The sequence below is a fragment of the Galeopterus variegatus genome, unplaced genomic scaffold (assembly GCF_000696425.1).
Source record: "Galeopterus variegatus unplaced genomic scaffold, G_variegatus-3.0.2 Scaffold2252, whole genome shotgun sequence".
Classification (NCBI taxonomy): domain Eukaryota; kingdom Metazoa; phylum Chordata; class Mammalia; order Dermoptera; family Cynocephalidae; genus Galeopterus; species Galeopterus variegatus.
Window position 1 is genome coordinate 196,784 of NW_007728363.1, and position 13,637 is coordinate 210,420.

General features: G+C 38.3%; 1 protein-coding gene across 1 annotated transcript in view; it reads right to left on the reverse strand.

Moving 5' to 3' along the window:
• Positions 1 to 13,637, reverse strand: part of CPQ (carboxypeptidase Q) — a 193,165-nt gene that overhangs the window by 146,573 nt on the left and 32,955 nt on the right. The window contains exon 2 of the mRNA XM_008581070.1: positions 169 to 376. Coding sequence (XP_008579292.1) covers positions 169 to 376 — 208 coding nt within the window. The remainder of the gene's footprint in view (positions 1 to 168; positions 377 to 13,637) is intronic.

Sequence of the window (13,637 nt, forward strand, 5' to 3'; positions counted from 1 at the left end):
AAAAAAAAAAAAAAAGAGGAAGGGGGGGGGGGGGGGGGGGGGGGGGGGGGGGGAATTCCATGAACAAGCAGTATTTTCGTTTGAATGTTTTGTTTTTATTTCATAAGGGCTTCTTTCATGGAAAACTTCGGTTTTTTTAGAAGATTTCAAATGAACACCATGACCAACCTGTAGATGGAGAAGGAAGCCACTGATCGAATGAGGGACGCCAAAGCGCCTGCCTTGGCGGCTTCGAATGCCCCTAGGATGCGGTATTGCACCGTCCTCGAGTAGTTGACATAAGGTTGGTTATAAACAACAATCTTCCCTCTTGCTTCTGGGGCCCTTCTCTGCAGTTCATCAAAAGAGGTCACCACCAGAGCTTCTGCTGTAATGCCTGGAAATAAAATCAGACAAGATTAACCTATGGTTTCCTATCAGCCAGGTTGAATTTGCACACAAAAGGTCACACATGTTCTACCTGCTACATCTGGCAAACTGGTTTGAGAAGATCAAAGTTTTAAAGCCATTTACTGTGGGAGAAAGACTTTGGGACTAGCCAGTTTCCCGAGAGAGAGAGAAAAGGCGTTCAAAATAATATAACATACAACTCATAAGGTTTTTCAACTCTCTTGACCAGCTGGTATTAAATCACAAATTACTTGAAAAAATAGCTTCTTTTCTCTCTTCTTTCCTACCCTAAGAAGTCATGAATTTCACAGAAAGACACTAATTAGTTTTTAAAAATGCATTTCAGAAAGCTCCTCTTGGGATTAATGAAACACATATTTATCTTTTCATAAAACTATTTTGATAGGTTGCTAAACAACCTTTAATAACATCATACAAAGGATGGCAGTTTGTGAAGAATACTTAGAAGCCAACGTTCATAAACTCAACTTTTAACAAATGGTTAATGTAACCTCTCCCAAGAACCACAAAAAGTCGGCTTGTTTTCTTTCCTCCTTTGTATAAAAACTCTTAAAGTATGTGAAAACTTCCCATGCTTCTCAAGTTACAGTACTTGTTCATTCCTAAACACATCACTATTCTTCAAATAAAAAATCTGAAGACATTGTGTAATTGTCCTATGGTTCTATTGTCTTGGTTAGAAGAGATGTGCCTTCTTTTACCACACCACAAGACTTGACCAAATCTTCTTGATTAGGGAACAGAGTTTCATATCTTCCAAGAAGTTATTCAAAAACTGCCAGACCACCAAAGATCCAATTTGGTGGAGTAGTTAGAGTGACTAGGAAAAACTAACAACAAAGACCATATGCAGTGGCTAAATATAACTATCTAAAGAAAGAGGTAGGCAACTACTGTTTTGTCGCTTTAACAATGCAGTCATGAAATATGTCAGTAAAAACTAAAATATCAACATATATTTGAAATACTTCCTTAATATTGCAAACTACAGACCTAACTTTTTATGAAGGCTTAACAGATGTCATTAAAATGTTAACTGTTACTTGGAAAATCCTTTTAAAATGTACTACAGGTACAAGAGAATTCTTGCTTTCAATATAGGCCCAATCATAATGGACCCTTTAGGCTGGCTCTTCTCCTACCTCTGGTTCCACCATCCAGACTGAATTTGTACTTTTACTTTAAAATGTTCGGCTACAGATCTATAAGCATTTCTCCACCAATACTCAGGACTCCAAACTTTATAATTTTTAAACAATAATGTACAATTATGGAAAGTAAAAAAAAATAACCAAAAAAACCACTATCTTTGTTCATATGATAAATATGTACAAAAATACAAATAAGGGTTCGGCTAGACAGATTTTGAGATTCATAGCTTTCTGAAACCTGAAGCTACCTTGAAATTTGACTGACATTCCTGTTGGCATAGTATGGGAATTTTGCTGATGGTTTTCATCTGTTCCTAATGAATACCACAGGTTCAATGGTCCACCCAAGGGATGTCCCAGCAATGGGGTAATTTTGGCGTCTGGACTGGAGCCACTAGAAATGAAGCCAAATCTCTATAAATTTTCATAGGCCACTGCAAAATTGAAGTCATACCAGGGTGGCATTTCACTATGGTCTATGTTCAATTCAAGTTCTTTTAACAGATGAGAAAGTGGAGTCCTGAAGACACCATAGCTGCCAATGTAAATCATCAGTAGCAGCTACAGGTCAATACTTATCACCATGAACTTGGAAGAAGAGTTCCAATTAATGAGTTTTCCTGAAAACTTAGGGTATCTCTGATTCCTCTCTCTCCTTTATCTATCACATCTAATCAATCCTCAAATACTGATAATTTTACCCGTTAAAAATCAATGTTGAGTGAACCCATATCCTTTGTTCCACCCCATTACACCCTGTCACATCAGGCCCTCATTATCTCTCTTTTGGACTATAACAAGTCCCTCTTCCCCAACCCTCCCACCACCAGTGGTGCCCAAGCCTCCAGCCCAGCTCCCTCAAATTTAACCCTCACACAGCTGACAGAGTAAAATACTTGAACTACCGAAAATTCAGATCTGCCTACAGCACCATCCATCTGTCCCTTTCCCACCTTTGCTAAAAAACCATCGTTTCAACAATACCATTCGAAACCTGTCCACCTCTACAGATTGTGGCTCCCTTTTATTTTAAACTTCATCAAAGCTAAACTCAAAAGTTCCCACTCTCATACCATGCTATTTCACTCCTCAGTGTCTTTGTTCACACCGTGGTGCACTATGTCTTTTTGACCCCATTCTCCCAGCTTCTTCCTGTGACCAAACACCTATTTATCCCTCCAGGATTCCATTCAAGAATCAGTTCCTTAGGGAGCATTCCCTGGCTTCCTGCCTCCTGTCCTGTTCCCCTATGACCCCTGAGAAGACTGGGTCATATACCACCCTCCTACAGGCTTTCAGAGCATCTTGGGCACACGTGGGTACTAGACAAGTGAAGCAACGACTATTTACAACGCTCTCTACTACCTAAACTGTGATCTTCTAAGAGTTTGGGGCCATGTTCATTTTTGTTTGTATCTCCAGGAACTAAGACAGTGCTTGGCACATGTGTAGGCAGTCAGTCATTAAACACTCCTTGAATGGCACTGCTCCAAATAAGGGACCACTGACTGAGTCTAAAGCATTTCCATAAATGTGCAATTTTACCCTTCAAGTTTGATAGCCCTTCTCTCATAGTAACTCGGCAGGCTGATTCTCTTACCAACCAGAGTACAGCTGCAAAACAATAACCAACCTAGAAAGGCCTTGGGGCAGTTGGAATATAAATATAAATTCCAAGTATGAAAACTCAGGTACTTGAATATAATAAAAGCTCTTTCGATCCTTCTTAGAGCCTAGTTATCCTTACTTTACACAAAATTCTACATCTGCTCTTTTTACGTATAAACTATGAGAAACAACAAATCCAAAGGTGGAAATAGGCCTGAAAACTGACAACAGCACTATAAAAAACAGTGTCAGAGACAGAAACATAAAATAACAAATACTAATAGAACTTTCTGCAATGATGAAAATGTTCTGTATCAGTGCTGTCTAACACAGTAACCTTTAGTCACATATGGCTATTGAGCATTTGAAATTTGAGTAATGTGACTAAGAAACTGAATTTTTAACGTCATTTAATTTTAATTAATTTATATTTACATTTAAATGGACACATGTGGGGAGAACTCTCAATCACTACAGGCTCAGGCCATGGCATAGGGCAAATACCTGAAAGCATCTCTGAGAGCCCCGAGGGAATTGCTTCATGACAGTCCTATAACAGATGTGACAGTCATGCTGACAACTTCCTCCAGTGGTCACAGACCAGGTAGACTGTATTGAGTAGCCATCATTTGGGAAGGCAAGGTGTGTACAAAGCATCTTAGGAAGGTTTTTGCTCAAACTGAATTGAGCAAATTGAAAGTAAAACTAGGCCATTTTAGTTTGTGTTTTGACACGTTTTGACCAAAGGAAATACTCATGATCTACAAATCAGCAAGCTCTGACTCTTTTCTCTACTCTCATCTCCCTTCTTCTCATCCTCCCATTCCAAAACATATTTCAAGAAAACCTCTAAGAACACACGACCAGTGTCATAATCACAATACGTCCTACCCTGACATCCCTATTTATAATTTCAATCTCCTCCCAACCTCCTATCCTCCTTATCTTGTTTTATTTTTCCACAGCACTTATCAGCTCCCAGTTGTACCCACTACAATAATAGAAGCTCCATTGGGGGTAGAAATTTTTGTGTTTTATTCATTAATGTTACCCAAATACCTGAAATTGTGCCTGACACATAATATGTGAAATACACACACACTGAATAAATGAAAAGAAACAAGCAAACAAAAAAAAGTATAATACCCCATCCCTGAGCACCCTCCAAAAATGTATATTTCCGAGGAACTTGAATATTTCTGTAGGTAATAATAATTGCTATATTTGAATGTCTATTGTTAATACTAATATTCACAGCAACTCTACAAAGTAGTTATTATAAGGATACTGAGGTGCAGAGAAAAAGTTTACACAACTACTAGATGCTGAAGCTGAAATTTGAACTTTGGATATCTGAATCTAGGAGTCATGCTCTTCCTATCAACTGCATTGCTATCTTCTCTCACAAACATATACATATATATACATATTTGATACATAAAATATATCAAAAGAAAAGATCGGCATTTCCATTTTAAGAAGAATAAGAAGGAAAAACAAATAGGTATTTTAAAGTGTGCCTAAGTTTTCAGTTAACAGTTATTTTCCTTAGTCTATCCGGGATCTTGCTTCTAAATCAGGACACTGTTATCACACTAGGTCCCAATTTATTAGTAGGTGTGTGGGAGGGGTGCTTCACTTGAGGACAAGAGTCATAACACTCTATTAGAGTAATGAAAAGGATTACAGTAGTTAATTTCTGAAGAGAATATGGGACTGAAGCTAAAAATACTCATAAAGTGACTTTCTTGGCTACAGCCTATTATACCACAAAAATAGTATAAAAATCCTCAGATTCCTTTTTATCTACACCTCATTTTCAAAACTGATCAATTTATTTTTTAAGCCTCTTTCCCTGTATGTAATTACTGCTGCAGTCTCCTTGCAGAGACAACAGATACTGACTGCTGCGGTATTGGTTCAGATTAACTATTCTATGGAGAATTTGATAAAGAGACTCCAATCTCAGTCTCTTCTGACTTGACTCCTCCCAAGAACAATTAAGAATAAGAAGATAGTAAAGTGGGACTTTCCTAATGTTTTCTGCCATCAAAAGGAAAAGACTACTGACAGAAAAATGTGTCTCTGGGCTCAATTCAATGTGGTATATTTAGAAAATTGATTCTGATTTCAGGAGATTTAACTTCTGAACAGGAAAATAGTCCAGCCCTAACCAATAGGAAGTCGAGGTTTTTACTCTATGTAATCTTCTACCATGTGCACTATGCAAGACAACTAGGCCTGTGGAATAGCTGTTTTTCCTGAACTCAGAGTTATGGAGAAGGAAAAACAAGTTTTATTGGAAACTCAGTGTTTTGGCCTGAAGTGGTAAGGAAACTGCAAATTCATGGCAAGGCAGATAAAAGAACATCAGAGCAATCCTTTCTGAGCATCCATTTGTTTATGAAGAATATTATGACTGTGCAATGTCCTTTTCATGGAAGAACAAGACTTGAAGATTCAAATTAATTCAAGAAGTTCACAGCCCTCCTCCTTGGCCAGGACTTTGTACTGGGCACTGGGGACAATACAAAGAAGAGTCAATTCTAGTCCTATCCTTAAGTATTGTAATCAATAACTTTAAAAAGAACACAGAATGCTGCAAGTGCTACATGAAAGTACAAAGTAAAAATCCAGGAAGTAATAACATAGATCAGTATTAATTCTGATTAGGGAAAATCTGGGAGTTTCCTATAAGAAGAAACTTTAGGTGGACTTTAGAAGATTTCAGTCTCCTGAAAATGAGGGAAGGGACATTCCCAGGTAAAGAACAAAGAAGGGAGGACAAAAATAGATGAAACATCTATTCATTTACAGTGAATAGGAGGCTTCCTGCGAGGCCCCCAAACAGGGGGATACTCTACAATCTTCCAATTTTTATCCAAGGTATATATAGGCCCCCACCCTCATTGTGTGAATTCCAGGAGTGGAAGGAAAACAGTCTCCTTGAAGAAAATTTCCAGGAAAAAAATATTACAACTCAGCTATTAGTCGACTGAAAGTGAGAAGAGCAAGGGGCAAAGCACAACTCTATGACAGCTGGAGGAGGTGACCCATTCTCGCCACACTCTGTCTCCTGAGGTCCAGCTCAAATTAAACCTGGTCCATCAACCTTGCAAGAGAGGCTGGACCTGACTGCATCAGAATCCAGGGGCACAGTAAATTATCATCATCTCTCGAAAGGCCGCGGTCTGCCGGATGCAGGGAGCTGTGTGCGGACAGCCCTCTTGCCATACTGGCCCCTGAGGAAAAGTTGCAGGAAAAGCAAACTATCCTCTTTTGACCTCCAAAATGCAAAACTTATATAGAGACTTTTGCAGTTTAATGGAGAGGTAGCTACCACAGGACCACTGTGTTTAACTCGACATTACTAGGACACTCAAGTTTAACAAGGATGCAACTCAGTAACAAGCAGCAGCAGTAGGCACAGAACAGAGATCAGCACTTGGAAATCTGATTACCTTAAAATCCAAACTGCTCCCTTTGTCACTGTGGCAGCAAGTAGAGACAGTCAGACTTTTGGGTATCTTGATTACTTTTAACAATTATCACAGGGAGCATCTATGCTGTAAAACTGAGGTGTACTCATGGTTGCTTTGAAATATGGTTGTTTTGAACACAGTTGCTTTGAACCATGGTTGACATGGTTGCTTTCTCCCTAACCACTGGGAGTTTCCTTGTGAGGGTGACTGGTGTGGGTGAATGAGGCCTTTCACAAAAACCACTGTCATCTAATACATCTGTTAAAGTGAGCAGTGGAAGCATAATGCTCCTCAGTCAGCTTCGAGTGGTATTTAAGGAGGAAAACCAACAGGCCTTAGTGATGGCTGGCTACAGTAGACTAAAACTGGGCTAGTTATCATGTTCTGGAAGTTATAGTTGACTTCCTGGGAAGGTGGGATCTAAAAAATGAGTGCGTATTGACTGGGAGACATTGGCAGGGAGGGTGGGGAGGAGAAGACAGGACTGAGATTAAAGTAAGCAGAGAGTGAATGACAAGAGAGAAGGCTGGCAGAGTTAGCAGGATGAAATCACATGGGAACCTTGCAGCAGTATTAAGGAATTTGGGTAGGAATAGAGAAGTCCAGCAAATTCAGATTCACACTTTGAAAATATCACTAGTGTAATGGAAAGCTTGGAGGAGGTAAGGAAAGGTATGGAGGACTATTGTCACATTCTGGTGCAAGGGTAGGGCAGTGAGATAAAACACAGGGGACCACTGGGAGTAACAGCATGGATGGCACACCATTTACTGCTATGGAGAAACTGGCTTCCTGCAGTTCTGAATTCCACTTACCACATTGCCCAATCTACATAAGGATTGTTTTTCTGGGGAAAGTTGTATGAGAACTTAAATTTAGTAAGCAGATCATTCAAAACAAAGACGACATTTTTTAAAAATTTTAAGTGAATCTTTTCAGTGAAACAAGCAACGATCTTACTTTATAACCTTATTCAAAACAAGGTTTTTATTATATCAAGTTATGCATTCTTCAAGACATGCTTAAAACAGGGCATTTTTTCACCAGTAACAAGAAATGTGCATCATTACATACCCTCTCCTGAATACTGGCTAAAAACCTCACTTGCCTTTTGATCCCAAATAGGATGCTTAACTTTTCCTAGCCTGTAAAATTGGAATCACAATAATATTGGCATCACCAGGCTTCCTGTGAGCATCACAGGAGATGATGGTGGTAAAATTGCTCTGTATGTGATAAAGCACTATAAGACAATAAGTGTAGGTATTTAAGGGCTCTGGACTTATATTTAATAGGTATAAGCAGTAATTATCAGCTTTACATAAAATTTTACTTCAAGCCAAATTAACAGGAATAAAACAAAGAGTAGATGTGACATCAGTAAATATGGAGCCTACTTGGCTCAGAGCAGAGTATTCCCCACCACATCAGATAGCTCTAGTTTTTACAAAAGGTATAATTTAAGCCTTATATCATAAAGAACCACATCAGGCTGGACAAAAAAGCTGAGTAGGTTCCATGGGTCTATTTGACAGCGAGGGATACAGAGTAAGTGATGGAAGGGTGGGTGAGAGAAACAGGGAAGGTGCTTTTGAAGCAGCAGCAGCAGAAAAACAGGGCATGAGAGAAAAAGATGCCAGTGGCCTTATCTAAAATAGACCTATGATATATTCCATTATTTCCTCCCCCTTCCTTATAAGAGGATAAGGAATGCCTTACCTACCAATGCTTACCAATGACCTTGTAAAATTTGCAGTATCTGTCGAAGACACTGCCACTGGACTTGGCCAAGTGACTTGCTCTGGCCAATGGAATGTGAATGGGCATGATATATAGCCACAGATGAGCAGAAGCTTTAAGAACTGTTGCAAGCTTTCGCTTTGTTTCTTAAGAGTGTGTTGCCCCCTGCCAAGAAACGGCATGTTCCAGATGGGGAGCCACTCCTTCAGTCTAGGTTCTGGAGTAAAAAGGACACCTGGGGCAGGTGCAGAGGTACTGTCAACTGATAGCCAATATAAATAAAGTGTACAAGAAATAAATCTTAGTAGTTGTAAGCCACCAAGATTTTGGACAGAGGTTGTTACCACAGCATTACTGAACGAAAACTGACTAATGCAGGGGCCCTATGTTTAAAGTTTCTATCAGGGTTTTTCACAATCTATGACTAATTGATAAGGGACAGAATGAATATATTTGATACGCTAGGGAAGATTGTTCAGTAAAAATTAGATAATTACTTTCTTCCTCCTATCATACATCAAACTGATCAAATGATCAACACCAAATAGCAGAAAACAAACAAATCTGAAGAAGAATTTAGCAAGTGTCAGTGATCTGATGCATGCAGATTAAATGACAAAGATTTTTAAACAGGAGATGAATTCTAGAGATCATTAAAATACAATTTTGGCAGGTTGTTAGCTAACCCAGCCGCTGTCACTTCTAAAAGAAATAAGCATCCACTTCGTACTGTTAAATAATTCTATACAGTTTCAGTAGATTTCACTATTTCATCTCTTAGTGAATTTTCTCTCCAAATTTCATCTTCATAAACCAAGAACTAAAATGATAGAAACTAGTGTGCTTATGTTTGTATAAGGTACAAAATAATGTTAGTATAGTGTCATATCAAAGAGATAAAGTAACTCTATGACAACTTGGAATTCCAAAATGGGTTTTGTTTATTTGGCTATGTTTTGAAATTTTGAGTCTCTTATGCTTTTCTTAGAGAAGTAAAACTTGGGTAAAAAGTACTGTAACAGCTTCCCTTCCTGGTTCTTCTAGAGTCAGAAAAAGGTGAGTTGAGAGGATTTAAAAAAAAAAAAATACTGTAACAAAACAATTTCTGCCCCAAATAAACTTGGCTCGATTTCATGATTGAATTTGATATGATTTGCCACTAGAAGATTCTGGAGACATGATATAAATATTGGAACAATATGACTTACGTGAAAATTTCCTGGATGCCATTTTATAAAAGTCCATTGGCTTTTATAAAGGACACAAATCCAACTATTAATGTTAATTCCACTATAAGTAAAAGCCAGCACCATATAGTTTTAAGGAGGTGGGAGTAAGGGCAATAGTCACATTTTATAGATGAGAAAACTGAGGCACAGGAGGTTCAAATATCACACCAAATCAGAAAGTAGCAGTGCTTGGGTTTGAATCCAGGTCAGACTGACTCCAAACCCATTTCAATAAATACTTATCCTTAGTCAATTTTGTTTCCAGAGTAATTTTAATGTCTAGATCAAGTTTTATTACAGATATGAATCAGTATTCTAGAATAATGTAACACTTGAGTTGCAGCTATCATAAATCTTTTTCCTAATTACCGAGATCAAAGAACAAGTGGATTCTCACACTTCCAAGTGATAGAAAACCCCCACTCTAATTAGTTTGTTAATGTATTGGCTCATTTGATCACTGGTAGGGCCAGCTTCAGGTAGTTCCTGGATCCTGGGATCCTACCCTTCATAGAGTCAGCTTCATCTTCGGTGTCTGTGTGGTATTCTGCCAACACAGCTCCACGTTCTCCCAGACCTCATGTACTTACTATACTGCCTAGGGAAAGAGAAAGTGTCTCTTACAGCAATTCCCACAGCAAAGACAGAAGAAGCTCTGTTTTTTCAGAAGCCTTAGCAAAGAAGTCTATTGAAGATTCACAGGTTATATGTCTACTCATGAATCCAATACTGTGACCATGGGGATGGACTTTGCTGACTACCTTAAGCCAAGCAAGGCCCACCCACCCCTAGACCTGGGTAAGGGGCCAATCCTACCTGAACCATATAGCAGGGAGTGGGCAAAGGCTATAGTTCCAAGATATAAGGGAAATGATGCTGGATAGTAAACCATAAGGGATACTCCTTGATATTTGCAACAATATGTAGCACAATGCTTTTCCCATATCCTGAGTCCAATATATGTTTGCTGAATTAAATTAAATTAACCATATTTTTCATGATCCACTTTGGCAGGGAAAAGAGCCTCTCAGGCCATTTATCCTCAACCACTGAACTTAACAAAATGAATGGGAAGTTTTTGATGAGCTTTTGATGAGCTACCAATTAATGAAAATCAGGCATCTATTTACAAACATTAATAATTTATCAATCCATTCCAGAAACACAAGCAAAAATGGTATGGTAATAAAAATATTAATGCTATAGAAGCTTATAAGTTACATAGTTTCCAAGAATCCATGTAGATCTATGATCCTTGAACCATATTCGAAAACCACTATTCTATATCTCATAATTGAAAAGCAAAAATTCGAGCATTTGTAGAATCTCCATCAGATTGTAGGGTAGGGTTTTCAAATATTTAGGAAAATATTTAAGAAAAAACATCAGTCAGTCTGTACGCAATAAAATTCAGTAGATTAAAGGTAAGAATTCTTTAGCTAAAAAGATTTGCATGAAACTAATGATGACAGAAATAACTATTACATACATACTCTGGCCAGGCAACATGCAAAGTTCTTCATACACATTATTTCATGTAATCCATATGCCCTATATGGTAGGTATTAGGCTGCCACATCAGTAAAAAGACCTAATTTTCCAACTTTTCTGTAGCTAGGTGTGACCATGTTACTTAATAGGGGAGGCATGTCGCTACTCTTTCCTGGTTGCTCAAATGCAGATGAAGGTGCCATCCTGAACCAGGAGGTAGACTTGGAAAGGACTGTTCCTAACACCCTGGAGCATAGTTATCTAGAATTTTACATGACAAAGAAAGAAACTTCTATCTTGTGTAAGCCACTGTTATTTTGAGTTTTCTGTCATTCATACCTAACTGAAGAATGAGGGGGACAGAAATCTCCTTTGGATTAGGTGATCAGATAAGATCTCTCTGAGGGGACGTTTAAGCTGAAAAGTGAAGAATTTTATGCTAAGAAGCTATGGAGAAGAAGAATGATGATAAGGACTCGATGCAGAGGCCACTTCATGTACAAAGGCTTTTCTGAGAAACTGAAAGAAGATCATAATGGCTGGAGTACAGTGAGAAAGGGCAAAGAGGAACATGAAATAAAGTTTTAGGAAAAGGCAGAAACCAAATCATGCAGAACCTTGTGGACTATGGTAAAGAGTTAGAATTTGTATTGGTAGGGAAGAGGAAAAAAGGGAAGCTTTGTACACTGCTGGTGGGAATGTAAATTCGTACAGTCATTATGGAAAACAGTATGGAGGTTCCTCAAAAGTGTTAAAAATATAACTACCATATGATCCACCATCCCACTACTGGAATATATCCAAAGGATAAGAAATCAGTATGTCTAAGAGATACCTGCACTTCCATGTTTACTGTAGCATTATTCACAATAGCTAGGATATGGAATCAACCTAAATGTCCATCAGTGAATGAACAGATAAAGAAATTGTGGTATACATACACAATGGAATTATATTCAGCCTTTAAAAAGAAGGAAATCTTGTCATTTGCAATAACATAGATGAAACTAGAGGACATTTTAAGTGAAATAAGCCAGGAACAGAAAGACAAATATTGTATGATCTCACTTTTATATGTGGAATCTAACAAACTGGAACTCTTAGAAACAGAAAGTAAAATGATGGTTACCAGAGGCTGCTGGGTGGGGAAGTCGGAGAGATGTTGGTCAAAGAACACAAAATTTCAGTTAGACAGGAATAATAAGTTCAAGAGATCTATTATACGTCATGGTGACTATGTTTATAACAATATAAAGTGTTCTCACCACAAAAAAATAATTATGTGAGATAATGCATATGTGAAATAACCTGATTTAGCCATTCCACAATGTATACATATATCAAAACGTCATGTTGCACACCATAAATATATACAATTTTACTTATCTTTAAATAATTTAAAAAACTGTAAGACCCAAAAGCTTAAAAAAAGAGTTAGAATTTGTTCTACAGTCAATAGAAGAACAATGTCTGGCAAACAGTAAGCCCTCAAACATTTGCTGAATGAGTTTGTAATACATATTTTAAAAGATAATTGTGTGATGATCATTTTTCTAGGCAGGAGGACCAGCAGGGAGCCATACGATAGAATTTTCATAGAAAAAAAAATATGATGGAACTTTTAAAAGTTAATGGAAAGATTTGTATTATCTTTTAATCCTATTTTTCCATGAACTTTTTGAAGTGCCCTCAGATTGTTCCAGCTGCTATGGAGTAGAGGAAAGACAGACATGCAAATGGTGAGACCAGCTGAAAAGAAAGACTTAAACAAAGATGATGGTGGCCTGGCCTGATTTCATAGTAGAGGAAAAGAAGTGGCTGAATTTTACAATATAATTTAGAAATAGAATTAACAGTTTTCACTGAATGATTTGATGTGGGGACAAGAAGAAGGGTGCAATGAGAAAAAGGAAAGAGGATTTGATGAGAACTGAACAACAAGGAGTGAAAGGATGGATTCTCTGTCAAAAACTTGGAGTGAATGTGTGTTCTGTGTTGTCAATTCAGGGCAGGGCAATACATACTGACACGACAATTGATATCTTCTTATGAAATTAAGACAACTAACAAGGACGTATGTGTGAGTCAGAGGCCACCACACTTCTACTGGTTGGTTGCCACTGATCTCAAATGTTCCTCAGAATACAGTTGCCCAACACAGGCAAATGTGCAGTCAAGTCCTCAAACATGCCTGGAAGGATCCCTGTCCTCAAGGAATTTAAAATGTAAATACTTAATTAGCTTAATATATTAGCCTGCAAAAGAATAAACGTGAGGGCCGGCCCGGTGGCGCACTGTGATAGTGCGCCACTTGGGAAGCGCAGTGGCACTCCTGCCGAGGGTTCGGATCCCACATACAGACCGGCCGCTCACTGGCTGAGCGAGGTGCGGGGGCAACGCCGAGGGTTGCGATCCCGTTGCCGGTCCCGGTCCGGTACGGGCGCGACACTGAGGGTTGCAATCCGTTGCCGGCCACGAAAAAAGACAAAAAGAAAAAAAAAAAAAAAAAAAAAAAAAACGGGAAA